Genomic DNA, 21624 nt, shown 5'->3' with positions numbered 1-21624 from the left:
TTCTAGGTGTTTAAAGTACTTGGCTTGTCTTTTTCCAAGCTTGACCGATGCTGGTTCCCAGGCATACAGAGCTTATGGAAAGCTGTTGGCATCTGTGTTCTGTGTTGCTGTTTGGAAGTCAGTTCTTGAAGGCATATTTTGTCTTGGAGAGAGTAGCTACAGCAGGAACTTTGTGCACAGGAAGAAAGTGTAGATTTTGCTTAATATGTGCAAAAAGGGCTTCTGTCTTTTACTAGCCACTTTTGGCTCCTGCACGGAGGTTAACAGCACTAGGCCTACACAGTCCTTAAAAGCAGCCTCTGAGAGTGCAGGGTCTGCAAGACTGGGGGGAAAATACTTCATTATACATAAAAAATAAATGGAGCCCTTTTCCCATAACAAGAACCAAACCATCTTTCTCCAGCTCTGACTTTCATGGCATCAACTTTGCTATCGTCCTTACCCACATCCTTTCCTTCCCATGCTTCAAAGCACAGGTTATGACCTAGACGCAGACCATGAGCAGCAAAGCGCAGCATGCATGGTAGAGGCAGTATCATGTCAGCTGAAGACTCATCCTTGTGAGGGACCTCCTACATGCAACTAGAAACCTGCACTTGGACAGTTAAAACAGATCAACCGGTGTGCAATAGCTTAATGAGGAAGTAAAAGTCAATTAGTCCCCCTTCCACATCAAATTGATTGTCCAGGCCCACTGGGACTCCAGCAGTGCAGGGCTATGTGCTGTAAGGCTAGTCCTGGTGCAGCTTGTGCTTACTGGAGCACCAAAATTGGAAGTCCCCACTGACTGGAAGCTAGCCAACGTTATTCCAATCTAAAAGAAGGGCATGAGGGAAGACTCAGGAAACTATAGACCTGTTAGTCTAACCTCAGAACCTGGAAAAATTATGGAGAAGATCATACTGGGTGCTATTGAAAGGCATTTAAAGAGCAATGCAATTGTCAGGCACAGTCAACGTGGGTTCACAAAGGGAAAGTCCTCTCTAACTAATTTAATATCCTTCTATGATAAAGTCACCCACCTAGTGGGTGAAGGGAAGGTGGTGGATGTAGTTTTTCTGTATCTTAGTAAGACTTTTGGTACTGAGAGATGAGCAGGCTCATAGTGTGCTGGGTGAAGAAGTAGCTGAAGGACAGGGCTCAAAGGGTTGCAGTGAATGGGGCTACAGTTGGCTGGTGGTCAGTCACCAGTGGTGTTCCTCAGGGCCAGTTCTGTTCAATATTTTTATCAATGCTCTGGATGCAGGAGTTGAATGCACCATTAGCAAGTTTGCTGGTGATACCAAACTGGGAGGTGCTGTTGACTCTCTGGAGGGACAAGAGGCCTTGCAGAGGGATCTGGATAGATTGAAGCATTGGGCAATCATCAATGGCATGAAATTTAATGAGAACAAATGCCGGATTGGGGAGCAGCCCTGCAGAAAGGGGTATGAAGGGCTGGTCGGCACCAGGCTCAATAGGAGCCAGCAGTGTGTGCCCTGGCAGCCGAGAGGGCAAACCCCATCCTGGGGGGCAGCCAACACAGCCTGACCAGCCGGTCAAAAGAGGGGATTATCCCGCTGTATTCAGTGTTGGTGCGGCCCCACCTGGAGTACTGTGTGCAGTTCTGGGCCCCACCATGGAAGAAGGATGTGAAGGTCCTTGAATGCATCCAGAGGAGGGCAACCAAGCTGGTGACGGGGCTGGAAGGCATGTCCTGTGAGGAGCGGCCGAGGACTCCGGGTTTGTCTGGTTTGGAGAAAAGGAGGCAGAGGGGCGACCTCATTGCTCTCTACAGCTTCCCGAGGAGGGGACGTGGAGAGGGAGGTGCTGAGCTCTTCTCCCTGGGATCCAGCGAGAGGACGCGTGGGAATGGTTCAAAGCTGCATCAGGGAGGTTCAGACTTGACGTTAGGAAACATTCTTTACTGAGAGGGTGGTCAAGCCCTGGAACAGGCTTCCTAGAGAGGTGGTTGATTCCCCCCTGCCTGTCGGTATTTAAGAGGCATTTGGACAATGCCCTTAACAACATGCTTTAACTTTTGTTCAGCCCTGAAGCGCTCAGGCAGTTGGACTAGATGATCTTTGTAGTCCCTTCCAACTGGAACTGTTCTATTCTGTTCTGTTCTATTCTATTCTATATCCTATTTTAAAATTGTACCTGCATATGAAGCATATTCAGCAGGGCTTTACAAGTAGCCTCTATTCTGGTCTTCTGCTTGAAATCTCTGTTGAAATGGAAATCCTCAGGATTCCTCACGTGCTAGGCCAAATAAAACACCCTTTTTAGGGCCTGGCATCACCTCTTCCACAGATATCAAAATCTTCATCCTCCAGTGTATGTCTCCATTTCATTGAGTGGGTAGCACCACGAGACTTTTGTCTGACTCATGTTCATCTCTGTCACTGAAGTTTTGTATTTGCGCATCTGTCCTTTGACAATTAGTTCCAACAGGCTGTCCAGTTTGGGATCATGTACCTCTCAGGCACTGATTATCTTTCCCATAATTTACCTTTCACTTGCCATCTTTTTCTTTTAAGGACATCTTAAATTATGTTTCAAATCATTCTTAGTATTTATTCTCTCAGTTCAAGCCTAGTGTTTCAATGATGTTCAAGTCGTTCAACTTCTCTATACGTACTCATCTTGCAAAAATCTCCTTTAGTGCTATCTGCAGATTAATTTACCCTGCTGCTTTCTCTCTCCTCCAGACCACTGATGATGTTAAGAGAATGGGTCTATATTCATCTTTTTCAGTACACACCTTCCCCTCAGTTAACACAGTCATCCGTCATCTTTGTTAAAGGTCTTTTTAGTTGTTTGCTTTTCATCTAAGTGCTGACAGCGACACCAATGTAAACTCATACTCCAGACAAAAATTTTTAGGGGGTCCCATATCAAAATTTTACTATAAACTTGTTTAACTCACTTGATTTGTAAGTTAGATTTTAATAGTTCATTCTTTACTGTTTCTTGAATATTAATTCCTTGTGAGGAATCAACTGACCCAACACAAAGTCAAAAAAGATTGTATTGAGTCCTAAGGTCATAAACTGTTACAAACCTAGAGGCAGCATTATAGGCTTGAGTAAGTTTTACACAGGTTTTGGAAAACAGTTCAGAGAAAGAAACTCCATACTATCAGCCAGCAACGACCCAGAGAAATACTAAAGATTTAAGTCATTGAGGAAAAAACCTGCATGTTTCTCTACACTTATGAGCTAGCAAAGAACAATTGCTCTCAATACCAGCTTCAAAATAAAACCATGATGATTCCAAGGCATCAGCAGATTCCTCCTCAGAAGTATTGCACGGAGTGGTTGAAGCTACCATTATCTAGCTAAGTTCAGTGTTTACCAGAACTTGTTTAAAGCTGGGTAAGAGAAAGCACAGCTAGCATAACACACAAGGAAGCTCCTGAACACAACCAAGAAGAGCTAGTGAAAAATTAAGATTGTTGAAACAAGCATCTAAAGAAGCAGATTGCCCAAAGCATCTTGTGGGGAAAAGCTAAGGAGCCTGAGAAGTGAAAGCTGAGAGTTGATGTGAAAGATGCTGGTACTTTCTCTGAGCATAATGAAGAGTTTGGAGGAGATAAAACTGAGTATGATACCAGATTATGTTTTAAAAATAAATTACTGTTCCAGTAAGTGAATCTTCCATCCTTTCTTCCCTCTCCCACCCCCCTCCTCCCACCCCAATGTAATATACCAAGTAGAAGTGATGCTGATGGTACACTGGAAGGTGACTGGCTGAGCATTTTTCATGAATTTCAGTGAGAGGATGGGGAATATTCAACCATACTTGTGAAAAAGCCCAGTGGAGGCTTAGACCTTCAAGTACTCAAAGGATTAATCTGAGTCCATAAAACATGGGAAGAACATTCTGTAGGAGTGGAAGATTTAAACTTTAAAGGGAGTTGAGATTTAAATGTGCAGGAAACAAAATAATCAGTCTGTGAGAAGACTCCTGGAGTACCTTGTAAATGAGTACAACTTACAGCTTCAAATACAGAAATGAAACATTTTAAAGGACAGGAAGATGGTTAGGAAGCTGGAGGAGATATGTACGTCTCACAGGCCTCTCCATATGCTGTGGGAAGAGTTGTACAGTATCTTCATGGAATCCACAGAGCCCTTTAACCAGCAGACTGAAAGCTGTAGAAGGGAGCACCAACAAGTTCATAAATTCTTGAAAGAAGTCATTTCATCTGTGTGTGGCTGAAGCTCTTACCTTGTCCCATTCTAATAAACCCTTGATTTCTGACAGTATCTCAGATTCCTCAAGTACCCACAAGTTCTTTTCTCTGTGCCAAAAACACAAGGATGGCAACATCTGAAATAGGTGAGGTGTTTCCTAAGGTGTTCTGATGCACTGTGGAAAGAGGAGATTTAACACCATATATCCAAATCTGTGCCATGGGACTGTGCCTGGCCACCCAATAAATTGCCCATTCAGTGGCTGCCAGAGCATGACACAACCCACCTCTTCCCTCAGAGTAACAAGAATGGCTGGATCTTTCCCCACATCAGCAGCACTGTGGGAACCAAGATTATTGCCTCTCAGTGACTCTTGAGTAAACAACCTCAGTTTACAAGCAAAGCAGAGAGACTGATTGCCTTAGAAACATGGAAAGCTAACCTCTTTTCACTATTCTCTCTCATCCAGATGGCGTTCTTTGCAACACTTGTGCTCCTCACTGTCTGCAACTAATGGGTGGAACAATTTGATCTCGGTAAACAATTATTTTGCTGGTGTGCAAGAAAAGAGCAAAGTCTAGCTCCCTGAGCAGTGCTAACTGTGCAGGGAGAACAGAAGCAAAAGCAGCAATAATTATATCCAATTTTCTAAGCGTAACTTCATTTAATGGGTAAAAGAAATAAAAGAAAGGTTGGTCTCTCACTATCATGCACAGAAGAGGGAAACAGTACCCAGCCTCTAACAGAAGGAAGGCTGAAGGAGCCTGTGACTGCACACCTGCTAAGGTGGACAGCTAGACAGGCAGATATGTAGGTTGTATGTGCAATCTCTATACACATGCATATGCCCACATATGTCTTAACTGACATCCATATAAATGTACGGTAAGCATGTCTGTGCATGTGTTGACCTACAAATGAATGTATATGAGTGCACACACTCAGACCAGATGTAGCATGAACATTTTCAACCTGTTCGTATGTGGTCAAACTTGTGGAAGCTGCTGCCATTGCCCCACCTGTACGCTCAGGTGCATACCGCTCCTTTTTTGTGTATGAGAACACCCTGTGTGTGCTCTGTGGGAAATACATTCCAGAGGATGCTGTTTGTGCTGAAACGCTTAAGCAGTTATTTGCCTGCTTCTTTGACTCCAAGTCTTTTTCCCATTCGCACAAACCTGGAGATGCAAACTTATTTGACCCTGTCAATCACAAAACAGCTCAGAGGTGCTTTTCTGAAAATACACAATATCTGCAGTTTATTTTTCAGTTTGGTATGAGGGGCAGGGGTTGTTCAAGCACAGGCTTTTTTCTTAGACATGCATCCCATGGACGACTCAGGGCAGAGAGTCTCTAGTCCTTCACCAGCCGGTAGATGTGATGCTGGGCACCATGGTCACTAGTTGACACCTCAAAAACATATGCTATGCACAGCAAGGTCTCCTGTGTGTCCCTGTTTGTCACAACCTAGACAGAAAAGGAGAAGAAGCTGAGATGGCAACTGCTGTTCCTCTGCTTACATATTCCAACACATTTAACATAGGGCAAAAAGTCCATAATAGGCAAAGAACAGAGAAGTACAGGAACGATACACAGCTCAGCCACCGCAACCCTCAGCCTATGTGCCCACACACCCAAGCAAAACACTTTCACAGCATTGGGACTACAATGCAGTGAAGAGACAGGGAGGTGCGCAGAGTCCACTGTGAAGAAAAGAAAGCTGTGACCAAGCAATGACCACGTAAGTGGAAGCAGGTCCACTAGGTCCTCTATTCCTCACCCCCTGGTGTTGCAGATTTCAGCAGAGAGAAGGTGTTTCACAGAAAATATGTTTTTGCTCTGTTTGTTGGGTATAGAGAGGCCACCTGTGGTACATCCACTCCTGCTTACATATCTGTTGATATATCACAGCCGTGAACAGTTCTTTCCCTCCATCTGCTCCTGCTTGTCAGTGGTAGACACAGACCATGAGGATTATAGAGTATAACTCATTTTACAGGAGACTTATAGGTTTGACTCCATTACGCCTCCCATTCCATACACTGTAGATGTCGGGAGAAGGATGGCTGCTACACCCATGCATTCTTACAGAAGCTCCTTTTTTTCCATTTCTTTTTCTATGGGCCTTCAGGAACCTTAGCTTCTCTGCAATATGACTCAGTGTCACCAAGCATGGTGATGAACAGTGTTGTCCTAGTTTCAGAAGCATGCACTGCCTACACTACACGGCAGGGACAAGCGAAATGTTGCACCCAGAGCTCCTAGCTCCTTCTCTGTCTCTGTCACTGCACAACTTTGCACATTCTTGTCATCTGAGTTTGTGCCATAGCTAAAGCTTCAAGCCGTTCTCTCCTGCTGGAGGAGATACATTTTTATCAGCAGTAGCACCAGCTCAATTACAGAAGAAAAACATACCAGCTGGAGGCTTGAACTGTACCAAAGCCCAACTGTTCTTGTGAAAACAGAAAGAAAATAGCTGTTTTCAAACTTGCTTATTAATTTTAGCAGCCTGATTTTGGTCTATTCTATTTTCTTTTCTTACTTCTTGATTGGGTTTGCAGCTGAACTAACCCTTCCCCTTTCTTCTGCAGGCCATCATGAGTTATACACACCCAGGTGTGGCAAGGCACCAGAGCCTTTTCTGGAAAATGGGCTGTGAAATCTTGGAGGGCTAGATCCAGAGCAACGTGCAAAGCAAGATAAATCATGCTTGTGAGATTAGGGGTATCTAAGCTCGTGAAAGGGTCTAGAAAAAATGTAATCAGACTTGCCTCAGAAGTTGGTAGTGGGGACTGAGGACTAGCAGCACCCCTTGCATTAAGCATGATCATTTTTCAGCTCCCCAGTGGGGAGCAGGGGGTGGAAGATGCTCAGTCTGCTGCTCAGGGAGCAGGACTGCAAGGCAATACATAAAAGGCTCTGCCAGTACCCACATGAGACATGCCTCTCTGTGACAGGAGGTAAGGGAAGGACATGAGATTACTCAAAACATAAAGCCCCAGAGGAAGTATAACTACATGACAACTTTGTTCGTAAAATTTACAGCAAGCGCTGGCCTGACTGAGGAATGAAACATACAGAAAGTAGTTACAGTGTTCTTCAGTATGGATTACAGCACACAGGCCTTCCATCTCTCTGTCCCTGCCTCCTTCATGCTTTTGCTCATCTAAAAAAACCTCTTAGCATTTATACTCCTCTTTTCTTCCAGATGCTAAAGATCTTAGTACAAACATGAAAGAGTAAAGCCTCCTAAAGCACTGTGAGGTATATTATTAACCTTGTGTTTTACGGCTGAGGTACCTGAGTCACAGAGCAGTGAAATGAGTTGCCTGAAGTCCCGCAAGATCTCTAGAGAATGGAATGAAGACCACTTGATTTCCATTCTTTCATACAGCTGCTAGCATCTCTTCTACTTACCCAACCTCAGGTTCTTTGGGCGAAGATCTGTGACGCATCTTGTAGAGGCGAGCACAGAACTCAGTCCATTAGGAAAATCCACCTTTTAAGCTGTCTTTGCCCTCTTCCCAAATTTCGGCTGCATCCGAGCCTGGAAAGGCTCCTGGTACGACATAGACACTAATGCAAATCTAGTTGCTGTAGCCTTGTAGTACTGCCCTACCTAGAGGTTGCAGTGATTCATGAAGGTGTCATAGAGCTTCCCCCAACATGCCCCTTCCTTTACGTGCCTCCGTATTCTTTCCAGGTTCAGGATGGTCCTGAGGAAACAACTGGTTTGTTTTTTGTTTTTTTTTTTTTTTCTCCTACCTGGCCAGTGAAGAACTCTTCCCATGACAAAATTAACAGTGCCACTTAACAGTGCTCTTGTTTTTTTTTACCTTGCAAAAAGGGCCAGGGCACAGAATGGATCTCAACGTTTGTCCAATAGAGGAATGAGCATTTCCTTCACTGACTTTTGCATCCTTCTCCTTCCTTCATCTCTCTGCCTCATGAGTTCTCCCTTTATCTTTCTTTTTTTCTCTCTCTTACTCAGGTCTCTCAAATTCTTCTGCTGCTTCTCTGCATGAGTTACTATCTCTAGAGCTCCATAAATGGTCTTGATGTGCAATACACGTGAGAGATAGCAAGTTCAACTACATGCTGAGCTGTAAAAGGAAATCTGCTTTGACTCACAACAGTGAACTCCTGCATGGGGCTCACATGTTTCCAAGCTCCAACGAAAACAGTTGAAAGTCCCACCTGTAAGATAGTAAAGTTCTCCAGCACACTGTTCATCATATACTTCTCAGGAAGATGCTTGAGTTTATGAATGAAGTTTATCATGTATTCGCAGAGAGGGGAACGGTGAATGCGATAGGAATAGTGTCCATTTTCATAGCGTGCATACTCTGTCTGCAATGCAAAACACAAAAGGGGCACATGGGGCTAATGTCACATTAGTAGCATTAATCACATAAAGGGATTCAGAACAGAAAAATTACAATGGCATTTTCAAATCATTTTTCTAACAGTAACGAGCTGATTAATCATTCTTCTACAGTACTTCGCACCAAGGTCAGTCTCCTTGAGCCCTCTAATTTCTTCAGCTTGATTTCTTTTTACTTTAGAACAGTGGGTTCCAGCTTACGAGCAGCAAACTGCCAAGGAGCTGTGAAAGGTAACTAAGAGGAGCAGACCAATCGTCAGCTATACTACGGTCTGCATCTCTACTGGAAAAATATTAGGTGTGAATAAACTGAACAAGTTAAAACTACTGCTTTAGCAAGACCGGGAAGCTCCTAGTAATGATGGTAATTGTATGCTCAGGATACTTCACAGCTGGAAAGGACTAACACCTTTTGGTACCTGTGAGAGAAAGAACATAGTATCTCTGCTCTCCCTTAGGAGAGGGTCTGCCCAATGTCACACAGAGGATTTTTTTGTTCACATTCACATCTTAGCTGCTGTATATTTCATCTGCCTTTGAACAGAAGCTGAGGCTGGATTCTACCATTTCACAGCAGACCCTTAATTGCCCGTTACCTCCTTTCACCCCCAAGAGCTTGGTCTCCTTTCATGTGCACCATGACACCTTTCTTTGGCCTATCTATCCCATCATGCAAATACACAACCGGACTTCAGGCATGTCTATCGTATGACTGGAGACGGGTCTTGGGGAAGGATGTAACTTGAACTGACTGCTGACAGGAGAACAACTGGTGTTCTGCACACAGGCACTCCTCCTGCACCTAAAGGCTCCTTGAGAAAAAGAGCAGCAGGAAGCAGGTCAGAGCAGCTCTCTTTGCAGCTGAATGTGGCATCAGAAAGAATTTCTTCGTTGTTGGATACATGCATAATTATGCAGCTCCAGTGTTGCTCAAGATGTAAGTGTACAAGCACTAAATAAAGCCCCACAAAACCATAAGACTATAGCCTGTAAATTATTACAGTCTATTAATTAATAGCTGTAGTCTATAAATGATCTGCTTAAAAACACTGATGAGAGTGAGGTGTTGCCTATTTGTCTTCACCTTTCTGGACTACAAAACAAGGGTCCAGGTTTCCTAGCTTTTCTTTGCTCCCCAAAAAACCCCAGAGAATCACCAGAGCTGAGAGTCTTACATATTCACATGTCTTCAGAAACTGAGATTTAAGGAAACAATAGCAAACACTACCGGATCTTCAATGAAGTCCTGAGACAAGGCCATGTTGCAGGCTGGAGCAATCTTATACCTGCGTATCTCAGAAATAATAATCTATGGCATCCATCTCCCTGACAACAAGCATGGGATATATTTTGCCTTGAGATATACGCAGGGTGCAAATACTTGAAGAGACAAAACAGCAGCCAGAGAGAACCTTGCACCCAGGTGTCTGCTCCCTACCTCCACTTTCTCCACCACCTGCTTTCCAAAGGAACACACTTTCGTGGAACAGGTAATGACCATGTTTTCTGGGCTCTCATATTGACTGGAAACGCCATAGAAAGACCTGGATTCATCTTCAATATTGGTGTTCAAATCAGCCTGCCAAAAAAAAAAGGGGGAAGAAAAATAGATGGTTATCAATAGATGGTTGTAGTGTTTTTTCACCATTACCTTGCATAGCCAAGATTCTAAGGCACTGGAGTGTCCAGAGCTCCTTAAGCAGATGAATGCGCATCAAGCAAGCAGTGAAATCTGAAGATTATGCACTAAAATCCAGTTCCCGCTTCAGCAAATGGTGGTGGGGATTTGCATATACATTGGGGAAATCTGGTGGAATATCCTCTTAACATTAAAAACGTATGACACAGCCCCTTGCCTTAGCCGATATTTACCGTAACTGCACAGTGCCAGTACAGCATGGAGGTACTCACAAAGCATGTGGAGAGCAGACAGGAGGGCACTGTAAAGACAGAGCAATGCACAGACAGGCTAGACTGGGCTGCCTCACTAAGGTGGAAAAATAAAGGTCCAGCAACTGTAATAAAGCTTTTCCACGCTCAATTCATAGGTAAGGGGAAAGAGAGCAGAGAGAAGGCGTGTGTGAGTACACACACGCATTAGGCTTGGGTACTATGCTATGAAGAATGTAAGTAGACAGGATTGCAATGTAAGGAATATAGGTTGCTGATGGATCCAGCCCAGTTCCACGTGAACACAAACCCATCTCCATTAGCAGCCACAGTTTTCAAACGTGGGTGCCTAAGGTTGGCCAACTGAAGCCTCATGTTGGGACCCAACTCCTAAAACTCCTGGTTGTCTGAAGTTCCCACCAGGGGTCATTCAAACCTCGCGCAGGAAAAGAAGAGGCGGCTGCCTTAAGCTCGGAAAACTCAACAGGGTTGTGGGAATGCCCAGCTCGGCTTCCTCCCTTTCAAAACTAAAAGGGTAGAGCTGCTCTGTACTCCACAAGCCCAGGTGCTAGCTTACATCAGCAGAAAAGCAATGACCAGTTCCCATAGGCTACTTCAGACTATTGCATTCTTCCTGCTGAACTGAGGGAAACAGGAAACTGAACAAAGTGTATTCCTGCTGTAGTGGATACAGTGTGAGTAGGACTGCATTAGATGTCGTTCCAGCATGGTTTTCTTAGCCCATGTCAGGGAAAGTTTTTTATTCGAGATCTAGAGCAGCGCTTGGGACAAGCAATGCTAGCCTTGGAACCAGACCACTCAATAATGAATCCCCCTTTTCTTTGCCATACAAAATACCTGTCTCTGCCATGGGATAATACTGTTAGCTTATTTCTCTTAAGTAGCAATTTCACAAGAGGTTTAAGTCAATCTAGAAAGTGCCAGTGCAGCCTTCTCCCCATCTGTAGCCACACAAGCTTGCTGCTGCCTTTGTGCCACCATTAGCCATTGCACGACTCTGTGGTTAGCCAGATGAGAGAGTTGATCCCATCCAAGACAAATTTTATTGTGGTTTTGGTGAGTTAGTTTTCAGTCAGACAAGAAAGCTCACTTGGATCTCCACAAAGCTGCAGGGGCTGGAAGAGGTGAGAACACACACAAAAGCTGAGGGCACAAACACTGCCTACTTTGATGGCAACACATGCTCAGGTTGGCTTGAGCCTCTTGGGAAACTGCACCTCCAAGTTGTAGTTTGATAACACCAGGCTGGTCCTGACACCAAGAGAGAGGGGTCTCACTGTCCCAAGGCAGTTTGTGCCTCCCCATTCCTCCTGTACCGACACAAATGTTTCTGTAGCTGTATTACAAGACTCGCTGAGGAATTGCTCAGCTAGTTCTCGGTGGGATCGGCTCCCTGACCTGATTCAGAAGCACTTGTGTGTGTTCAGACAAAAAACGTGTTGGGAGGATGGGCAGCAATAGGGAAACCAGAAGGCAGGATTGCTGCTTCTAGTGAATTCTGAGTTTGAGTAACTACGGCAGTAACTAGGAACCTGCTAGAAGCCACGCTTTGTTGTCATTCCTTTCAAGTTAAAAAGTTTTGCCCCTGGACAGTCAGGCTGAGCCATCTCTGTACCACAACACTCACCAGCAGCTCCCATTGCACAGAGTTGTTGTCACAGAAGAATTCATCATTTTGCCAATAGTGATGCCAAAAGCACTAGCAGGAAAAGCAGCTGTGTAACAATGTGCAGTGTTTCCATTCAATCCAGTTCCCATGGCTGATAACTTGCCACTTGAGGTGTGTGAAGGAGGAGGTGGTAAAGGACATAAAATAAACCATCCTCCCGTTTATTTCAGAAAATTCAGTTCCATTTTCCACTTAGCACAACACTCGGGCATTGCTGCCGCTGTGCCACTGTGCACACATACTTCCACCTAGAGAAAAACTACCATCTGCATTAAATGATGCCACAGAAGATCCAAGCAAATGAACCAATAACATCCAATTACCATGATTTTTTTTTATACTACAAACTCAGAAGCAAGTGAAAGACAGATTTAGGGTAGGTTTTTCATGAAGCACAGTGGGCAATGCATATCCTGGGCTATCTCCTAGACTAGCAGTTGTAGCATTCAGGTAAGTCTAGCGGGACAAAGATTCATTCCAGGCAAGATGACAGAATGCTCCAATGTTCACATCAACACTGGCAGCATTAGGGATGGACATACAGCTTTCACTCTGCCCTTAATGGACAGCATAACAGCATGATATTTAAATACATGACCACTCCTCAAAATGACTGTGTTGTTTCCCACAGTTTCTACAAAAATCCTTAACAGTTGTAACATTTTCACCACAGATTACGGATGAAAGAAAGTCCATTTGTCAGAATGGCTTGCCTTCTCTATGACTCCCCTTCTTAAGTAGAATCCCTCCCTCTGAATTAGTCACAGATCTTCAACCCTTGTGAATATGCTTGGCCCTACATGCATACTACATTCATACCAGTTTACACCAGCTGTGCACTCATACCTTTATGTTTTCCTAAATTTGTCATCTCCTGCATACTATACATTCAAGAGCATCCTCTGATTTATCGGGAGATAGTCATACAAAGCTGGCAATTATTTTATTCTCATGTTTGCTTCTCCTCAGAAGATAGCTTCACAAAACAATTTATCCAGCTGAATAGGTTCCTGACTTCTCTTAACAACTTATCCCTTTTTGCCCCCATAGTTTTCTGCCTCCTCACTGAGTTGACAACAAATTTGGGCACACATGTTAAAATACATGAGTAAAACAATTTGGATTTGAAACTTCTTTAAAAATTATTTTAAATCATTCACATTTGCACCACTGAGGTAGTGATAACTTTTGCACAAGACTTGGAAACAACAGCTGGAGGAAGATTGGAAGCTTTTACATTGTCATGACCATCTAAATGACTGTCATGCAGTGTTATGCTCTGATGGTTTGTCTATACCGGAGTAGCATATGTGGGCAAATCCAGGCTACTTTAACCTGACAGCACAGGTATTAATAGGAACAAGGCACAGGCATTACAGACTTAATAATAATTCACATTGCCAAGTGAACTATTATGGTCATGCTGAAGTCCTTGCTATCAAATTTTCCCCACTATAGCTATGCAGCTACTTTGTTTGCCCCACAAATGTACATGTATTAGAGAGTAGCAATGCTACTCTATTCGGGTTTAGGTTTTTATTGAGTTACTTTAATAGTCATTTACATGTCAATGCAACTAACTGTATTGTTTATTTGACCCATACTCCAGCTGTCTGAATAAACATTAATTCCTTCCCTTCTCCAAAGAGGAACTAGACTAGGAGTCCTTCACAATATTGTTCAGCTATTTCCCTTGGGGGTGATAAACACAATGTATGGACCCAGTTCCGCTTTTCCAAAGAAATTGTCCCACTGAGTCAAAAGAACAAAGAGTCAAGGCTACTGAAGCTTGGTTGGATCACTGCTACATAAACATAGCAGAGGTTCTCACTGCAGAACCAGGCAAACATTTTCAGGGTCTCACTAGTAAAGTTAAGGTTACACTCCCCTGAACTCTTAATGGCAAATTAAGAAATAAGTGCAGTCAATATGAGGCAAATGAGAAAGGTGCTAGTTCCACTTCATGAGAAAAGCTTCACTAGCCCTAAGAAGCCACTCTAGGGTGCCTCCACAATTTGGCAAGTCTCCCGTCAAAAGAGCAGACTAGAATTTCACAGCTAGTTAACATCTAATTAATCAACATTAAACTATTTGGCAGTAGGCAAAATTATGGTAACACTGTTTGAATTAAGCAGTCATTGCCATTCACTAACATTATGTACAATCAGGTTCCTGGAAGCCCTGCTGCAGTGAAGCAATGGGGTCATGTTGGAACTCCCTGACATTTACACTGCACTTTTTATTCTAAAGTACGTCCCATATTATGGGCTAGGACTGTCAGACATGTCTTAGGGTAGTCAGTCAACAAGAGCTGTGCACCCACCTCCTGTCACCTCTGAAAATCTCAGCCCATAAACATACATACATGGAATTTCAGCAGCTCCAGGGAATGACACTAGCAGCTAGCTGAGGGCTCCAGTTCACATTTGCAGAAGAATGGAGCTGCAGCACCTCAGACAGATACTGCTGGCCTTACAGCTACAGCTTATTTACTTACTTACAGCTGCTGGTTCCCATCCTCTCATGGAAGTTACTGCCCCCATACCAGAGATTATTTAGCACATACATATCTGCTCTTGAATTATTTGCAATCTGGTTTGTTCACATCAACTGAAAATGGCAATGGTGTACATGAATACGAGACCAAAGAACCGCTCAGGAGTGGAACTCCAACCTGTTAGCTTTCCCCCGCTACGGAGATGATTACCTCCTGAAGAGAGACAAGGCAGAAAATTGAGGAAGAACACTGTTAGCTGCCATAGCCAAATTAACTTCTAAACATCAACTGGACACTGAGGTAAATCACTAATGGTTGCAGTTATGCTTCCCAGGATTGTACCAGGACAAAAGCATACTGCACATCACGGGGTCTCTAATGACCAAAAGAGCTACTGCTTTTAACTTAACATCTAAAAATGCTACGGCCTCCATGCCTAGATTCCTAGGAGCTCCTCACAACACCTAGACCACATTGCGGCTTTAGGGAAAGGACTCTTTCTTTCTCTTCACTTTCAGAGTTTCCTTCTCTAAAGAAATCCCTGTATCAAAGCACACCCAATCCCAGGGTGAGCAGCCAAGGTGAGCAGAGAAAGGTCTGCTTTACTCTGTCCAGTACTTTCCAACTCTCAAAGATACAAGGGAATAATAGTGACTATGACTTAAAGGAAATTCATCTTCCCAGCACTTCATCAAGTAGGAAGGCTAATCTTCACTTTATAGTCCAGGAATGCATGGACTTGTTGAATACATAACTGAATGCGATTCTGACCTGGAGACTAGAGCCTAGGTGCCTCAGCTCCTCACTGGCAAATGCACTAGTATGTCCAACAACAAGTGAGAGAACTCTTGAATACGTTCCTTACCCTAGCCTAGGCAGCCAAAGGAGACATAGTCAGGATTTAGGAAAGTCCATAGTCAGCGGGCTGAGTTGCCTTGTCCCCCAGGCTCCTACTAGCCACTGCTAGCAACAGGCTGGGACTGCAGCAGGGGCAGCAGCAGCATTCAGCTGGTTGGGTGGTGTCCAGCACTGAAACAGCTGTTCTCCGTCTCTTCAAGGGCAAAGGTAGAAGATCAAATAGATGAGGCATATTACAAGCTAAATCTGAGTTATGAGCCACTAACTGGACCATACTAATTTATCTGACAAAGTCAGGGTTCTTGCTTTCTGTCCAACAAGTTCCAGATGCAAAAAGCTGTGCACACTCCAGCATAACAGCAATCTGATGTGTCTGGGATGCATTCAACTTACTGTGCAAGATCAGCACAGATGACAGACTTGTCCATAGCTTTCCTGATGACTTCCAAATATGCTGAAACTATGATCACTGAGGTATCTATGATCTAGCACATCTCAGATATCTACATATTGCATGGAAGAGAGCTGATCTGCCTGTTTGGGGGGAAATATCTCAGATTTCCTCCTTTCCAGAGAAGTAAGCAGAATTTTTAAATACCTATAAGACAAGATTTCCAGATGAAAGAGAAGGGATTTCTTCAGGGAAGGGCACAGTAACCCTCAACAAGCTAGTATTACTTTTTTTTTTTTTTTTTAAATCATCTTGGCAGTCTAAGTCTCTTAGCAGCTCTGCCAAAACCAGCTCTGATGAGTGTGAGTGTACCCCTCAACTTCTGCAACCCCAAGAAAGAAACACTTACAGAGAAGTTGGCATTGTGTACCGTCCTAACCATATACTAAGCTAAGATTTTTGTCTGATCTTTGGCGGGAGTGAGTTTCACAACTGATTACCTAGAAAGATGTCATTCCCACTAGGATGAGGCTGTGAATCCAAATTTCTCTGAAACTCTTCACAGAGGGAAATGTGACCTGTGAGAATCAGTCTTCAGCTTATCTAAGGCTTTGAAAACCAATGATTGGACAAGAGTCCACATGGCCTTAAATGCCATGAGAAACCACAGCTTGCAGATATCTTGCACACAGGTCCCACGTGGTCCATGGAAAGGCATGTGCTGAACAATTCTTCAAGAGCAGTCCAAAACTTGTGCTACTGCAGCTTCAGCCTCCAAGAAAGGGAGAAGGGGAGAGTTTCTGAGCTAACCAAAGATAGCAGAAGGCCTTGCCAGCAGTACGGGGAGCTGCAACTTAGCTAGCCCCCCAGGATTGTGTTATTTTGACACCTAGCAGACAGATTCCTCAGCAATTCAGTCTTTCAATCTGCTTTTTGCTGTCAACAATCTCTATACTGTTGAACACTGCGGGGAATAACTTTGGTGAAAGAAGTGCCATTGACAGAGTCCCCTTACATAAGGTAGCAACTGGTAGGAGGTGGTGCTGGTGACTGCAGGTGAAATTAATGGGCTGTCAGATCCATTCTCGGAAAAAATGTGCAAAGATCACAAAAATCTCTGTTGCTAGCTGCTGTCTTGTTTGCTGCCTCAGAAGAGGTGGCAAGGACAGAATGGACATGGAGACCAAATTACCATCTCCTTGCTCTCCAAGCAGTTTTTGCCAGGTCAGGATTGAAAGCATACAGTGGGCAGGGCAGGGTGCCGAGGGGAATTTGCACTGCTGCTGTTTTGACTGGATTTGCTTGGGACAGGAGAGAAGCCAAGTGCAGGACAGCGGTCTCCAGCCCGCCCCTTCGGCCCCTTCCACAAAACTATAATTCACTTACTGGAAAGAAAACACTCAGTGATTTGACTGGTTCAGCTTCACCAAGGAGAAGAAATTACTACATATATTCATCATTGGCAGGAAAGGTCTCCCAAACAATTCTCCTGATCCACCCCTCTGCAGATGGCTGCTCTGGACAAAGTACTGCCTGTCCTGAATTCCCAGTTTGTCATTTTCCTTCTATCTTCCACCCAGAGTCTCACAACTTCTGAAAGCTTTAAGATGCAAGTGCACCATCCTACTAATGTGCAAAGCCCTGAAAACGCCTCTTCCCCAAACTATTAATAACGATGCATATAGGAGGAGTTCATGGGGAGAACCAAGTAACAGGTGGTAGAGATAATATTACACTGGAAAAGAGCAGAGCTGCCACTGCCCATGTGTTGGGAGGCTAACGTCTCACATTCATTGTCGTGTGGTAGAATGCACTTGGAGCACTGAGAAATGTCACACAGATGTCATACAACCTGTCAATCCAAGTCCAAGAATTAGTTCATTGTACCAAACTCCCAATGCCAAAATCAAGGAAGAATTGCAAACACTGCCTATGTTTCAAACCAATCAACTTTTAACTCTTAGCTATGGTGTAAGTAATTTAAAGCACCATTGAACAAACATGAACATCTCTTTCTCAGTCACACTAGGTCCTAAGTGCTATCAGTGATGTCAAGAAACCCCAACCCTGGTGTTTAAAGTCAGGCTTCTGGTGCACAACAGATCATCTGGTATAGTCAATGCTTAGTACAGTAATGGCAGGTTCCTGCCTCAGGTTCTTCAAGCTTAAAACTACATATATACAAAACCGACTTATTTTTTAAGTCTTTGTCACCTGCAACCACCACTTCAATTCAGAACCTTTGAAAATTCAATCATATCTTCATGTCTCAAAACACCCCTTCAAGTATTTAACTCTACTCACCAAGTTTAAGGTTATTGGTAATTTGCTTTTGGATAATACTTTTATCCTAAAATGATGCTACAAATTCAACAGTGTAGTTGAATTGCTTTATCCAACACATCTTTGGACATCAACAGTATATTTGTATAGCTGTCCAGAGCCATCAGGCAGCAAAATGAAAAAGCACCCTAGCATATACTGTTACAGAGGTATAAAAATGCAGAAGGGCATAAAAATCTCAGCTGAAATCTAGCTTTCTTCTGTTAAACTGTTTTTTTAAATCACATTGCCTTATCTGTGAAAAGTGTTTGGGGGGGGTGGGGAGCGTTGCACTACACTACACTACACTACATCTATTGCAATACACCAAACTCAGGAAGTCCCACGACACGTGTTAGCACGGTGCATTACAGGCATGGCTCACATGCTGTGTTTAAGTATAAGACTGCATTACCACAATATTTTAGGCACGTTGAATACAAAGTTTTGCAACAATAAGGTTTGGAGTTTTCCTCAAAAAAGTCCAAATTTTCTGGAGCAAAAGGTTTTTTTGAACTGCTTTAGTTAATATTGCCTTAGAGATCCTAGCTGAAATCTTACAACAGGATTAACGTAAGTACTCCTGTGAAACACAGTGCAAATCATAAAAGTGCCCCAATCCTTTCTTATCCAGAATATGACATCAGGAATGGCGTTTTCATCCCTGCTACTGTCTACACCGAGAAACAAATACAAGACCGAATGATTTACTTCTTAAAAGCCTTAGAAGCCTCCATTCAATCAATGACTTGACTTGTAAACTTTGCTTATTTGTAAGTGACAGCCTGTAATGTTTCCACCAATAAAACCTGATGTTAACTCCAGATGGGATTCAACAATGAAAGGCTACCAAAAAAAAAAAAAAAAAGAATCAGAAAGTCAAAATATTAAACCAAGCCCAGAAATATCACTGTCATTGTAAGTGTACAGATGCAGAGCCCCAGGACAGCATGTATACGTTGGTGTAAAGGTGTTTCAAATCCTATGTCACATCTCTTTATGCAAGCCAAATTTCAGTGAGTTGATACCCTCTGGACACCAGACACCTCACGTGGACCCAGAGAGAGTCCAACTTAATGACATCCCACCCCGTAAATCCTTCAAAAGCCTAACTTAGGTTGGTCTGACATGATACATAGGCCACACTTACCCTTCTGATATTAAAAAACAAACACACACAATCCCCAAACACAACCCTACAAGTGCAAAAGCACACTAACAGTTTAGATAAATAAAATCACAGCTGCACTAGATCACAATTTCATTATGATTTCTCTCTCCTTAATTCAAGGAATTCAGTGTTTTATTCTCTCTGCATAACATCTCCCTCTAAGCTCTTCCTTTTGGGTCCTGAAACTCCCAAAGCGCTTCAGTGACAGCACACAGGAGCCAGTGCTCTTCACCAGAATGTGAATTGTTTCCTGAGATCCCTGCCCCACAGCAGGAAGCAGATCTCGCAGCTCCTACTTTTCCAAGGACCATTTCTTAGAAGCTATCCCCTCTTCCTCTTTTTCCATTCTTTTGTCACATCAGACTTCTGTTTCCTTTTCCAGACAGTTCTTAGGGCAATCAATACCCAGCTTTTGTCAAAGGATACCCTTCTCAGCAAGGTGCTGCTGTCGCCCCCAAGTATTTCTCTTCCACCCGGAACAGGGCTGGTCTTTTACTTTTTGTTTCAACCTTCCCAAACAGGCTTTGTCGTACTCTAACAGAGGCGAATCCCATGAGAAGCCTAGCTCAGTAGCACACAGTCTGCGGGTAGTAAAATTATGTGTCTCCAAGAATCACCAGCAACTAACGCTCTAAGCACCAGACACTTGAACAGCAGACTCCCAGCCAACATTCTCCAACTCAGTTCTGGAAAGTCTAACCTTGGGACAGCTGGGAAGTTGCACCTCAAGGCACTTAAGTGAACTCCTCCTGAAAGCACCAGTTAAGAGGCTTTCTAGTGCCAGTTTGTATGAAGAGTAAGAGATATGAAAGTTCATTTCTCATCATCTCACTCCTGACCTGGGGTTGAATTATAAGTGGTAAACTCAAGGTGAAAGGCTCCAAATCCCATTATACATTCCCTCAGCCATCTAGTGTGCAACTGCCCCAAGCTGCTATTATTTTTAATCTTGTAATACCTCTGATAATATCGATCACCAAAACTATTTTGTTTGTACCCTGAAGCACAATGGCACAGTTTTTGCAAATTTCAGCTAACTCACAAAAATCCAAATTGAGTGAGGAGGCTTTTGCCAGGCTGATTTTGCCAACTTACCAGAAGTCATTTCAGTAATATATTATCAGCATAATCCAATTTCATTATATGTCTCTCTTATCTTTTGTCTGTCCTTGTGCCTCCAGTAAATATGCATCTGTAAATTATTAGTACTTGGATAACACAAAATGCAGCTAATGAGATAGGAGAAGAGATGGAAAAATGTTGCCTCTGACTGAGAAGTTACTCAACACTGAGAAAAGTGAACACACATAAGAGTACGCAGAGAATAATTTCCTCTGAATTCTTCTCTTACACATATATAAAAAAGGGCCCAAGTCACCAGTAGCAAATAAAATCTCCAGACGCTAGTCAAGAACAACTCTACAAATGACATTGTGAAACATACATCTTGCTCCAGGCCAGAATGAGTGCCTTGTGCAGTCAAGAAAAGATCTCCAGTGACAGCCGTGGCTGTATTAAGTTGCCCGCACAGGGAAAATTTGTTGGGAGGCAGCAGTCTTTTAACAGCTAGCAAGGCCACTGCTTTTAAAGTGAGAACTTCATAGCAAATGGGTACCCTATAAAGGGTCCTTCCCTTACCCAGAATTTGACAAGGAAGAAGGCATTAGCTGGCCCCCTTTCAAAGAGCTCCTTCAGGCCCCCCTTTTTCTCAGGGAACTTGTCATAGATCTGCCGGATATCCACTGCCTCGAGGTAGGGGTCATTGTAGCTGGGGCTTGACTGCCCAATGTGCACAAACAGGTGTTTGTTATACTGCAAGAAGAGGAAAAACATGGAATTAGGAAATCGTTCAGTACTGTTCAGAACATACTGAACATTCATGGTTCTTATACAGAAGACTACAGGAAGTCACTGAAGATTTGATAGCACTTTCTAAAAAGGGCAGAAGTATTAGCAGAAATACCTCTGCTAATACCAGCTCATGCTGTTCTCTTTCCTATCAACACAACCATGCTTCTTGCTTCTTCTGAAACATTATTATAGTTTTTTTCCTATATTTACTCCTAAAACATTGCCTCATGCTGCTGCTATATAGTCTGAAATAACCTGAGATACAGAGTGTTACCTGTCACAGGTCACTCAGTCAAACATCAACCCTCTTGTCCTATGAAGAGCTGCCTGAAATCCCATAGCAAGGTACCAGCCAAATACTATCATCTTTTCTGAACTTTCCTATCTCAGAC

General features: G+C 43.4%; 1 protein-coding gene across 2 annotated transcripts in view; it reads right to left on the bottom strand.

The window, feature by feature from the left end:
* Positions 1–5406: 5406 nt before the first annotated feature.
* Positions 5407–21624, bottom strand: part of TEAD4 (TEA domain transcription factor 4) — a 60631-nt gene continuing 44413 nt past the window's right edge. For both annotated transcript variants that reach the window (XM_052790312.1, XM_052790313.1), the window contains 4 exons: positions 21020–21193; positions 10001–10141; positions 8376–8528; positions 5407–5645 (listed from right to left, as the gene is read on the bottom strand). In XM_052790312.1, coding sequence (XP_052646272.1) covers positions 5532–5645; positions 8376–8528; positions 10001–10141; positions 21020–21193 — 582 coding nt within the window. In that variant the 3' untranslated portion in view covers positions 5407–5531. The remainder of the gene's footprint in view (positions 5646–8375; positions 8529–10000; positions 10142–21019; positions 21194–21624) is intronic.

The sequence above is a fragment of the Harpia harpyja genome, chromosome 6 (assembly GCF_026419915.1).
Source record: "Harpia harpyja isolate bHarHar1 chromosome 6, bHarHar1 primary haplotype, whole genome shotgun sequence".
Taxonomy (NCBI): domain Eukaryota; kingdom Metazoa; phylum Chordata; class Aves; order Accipitriformes; family Accipitridae; genus Harpia; species Harpia harpyja.
Note: the sequence above shows the minus strand (reverse complement) of the source record. Positions and strands in the feature narration are given on the sequence as shown.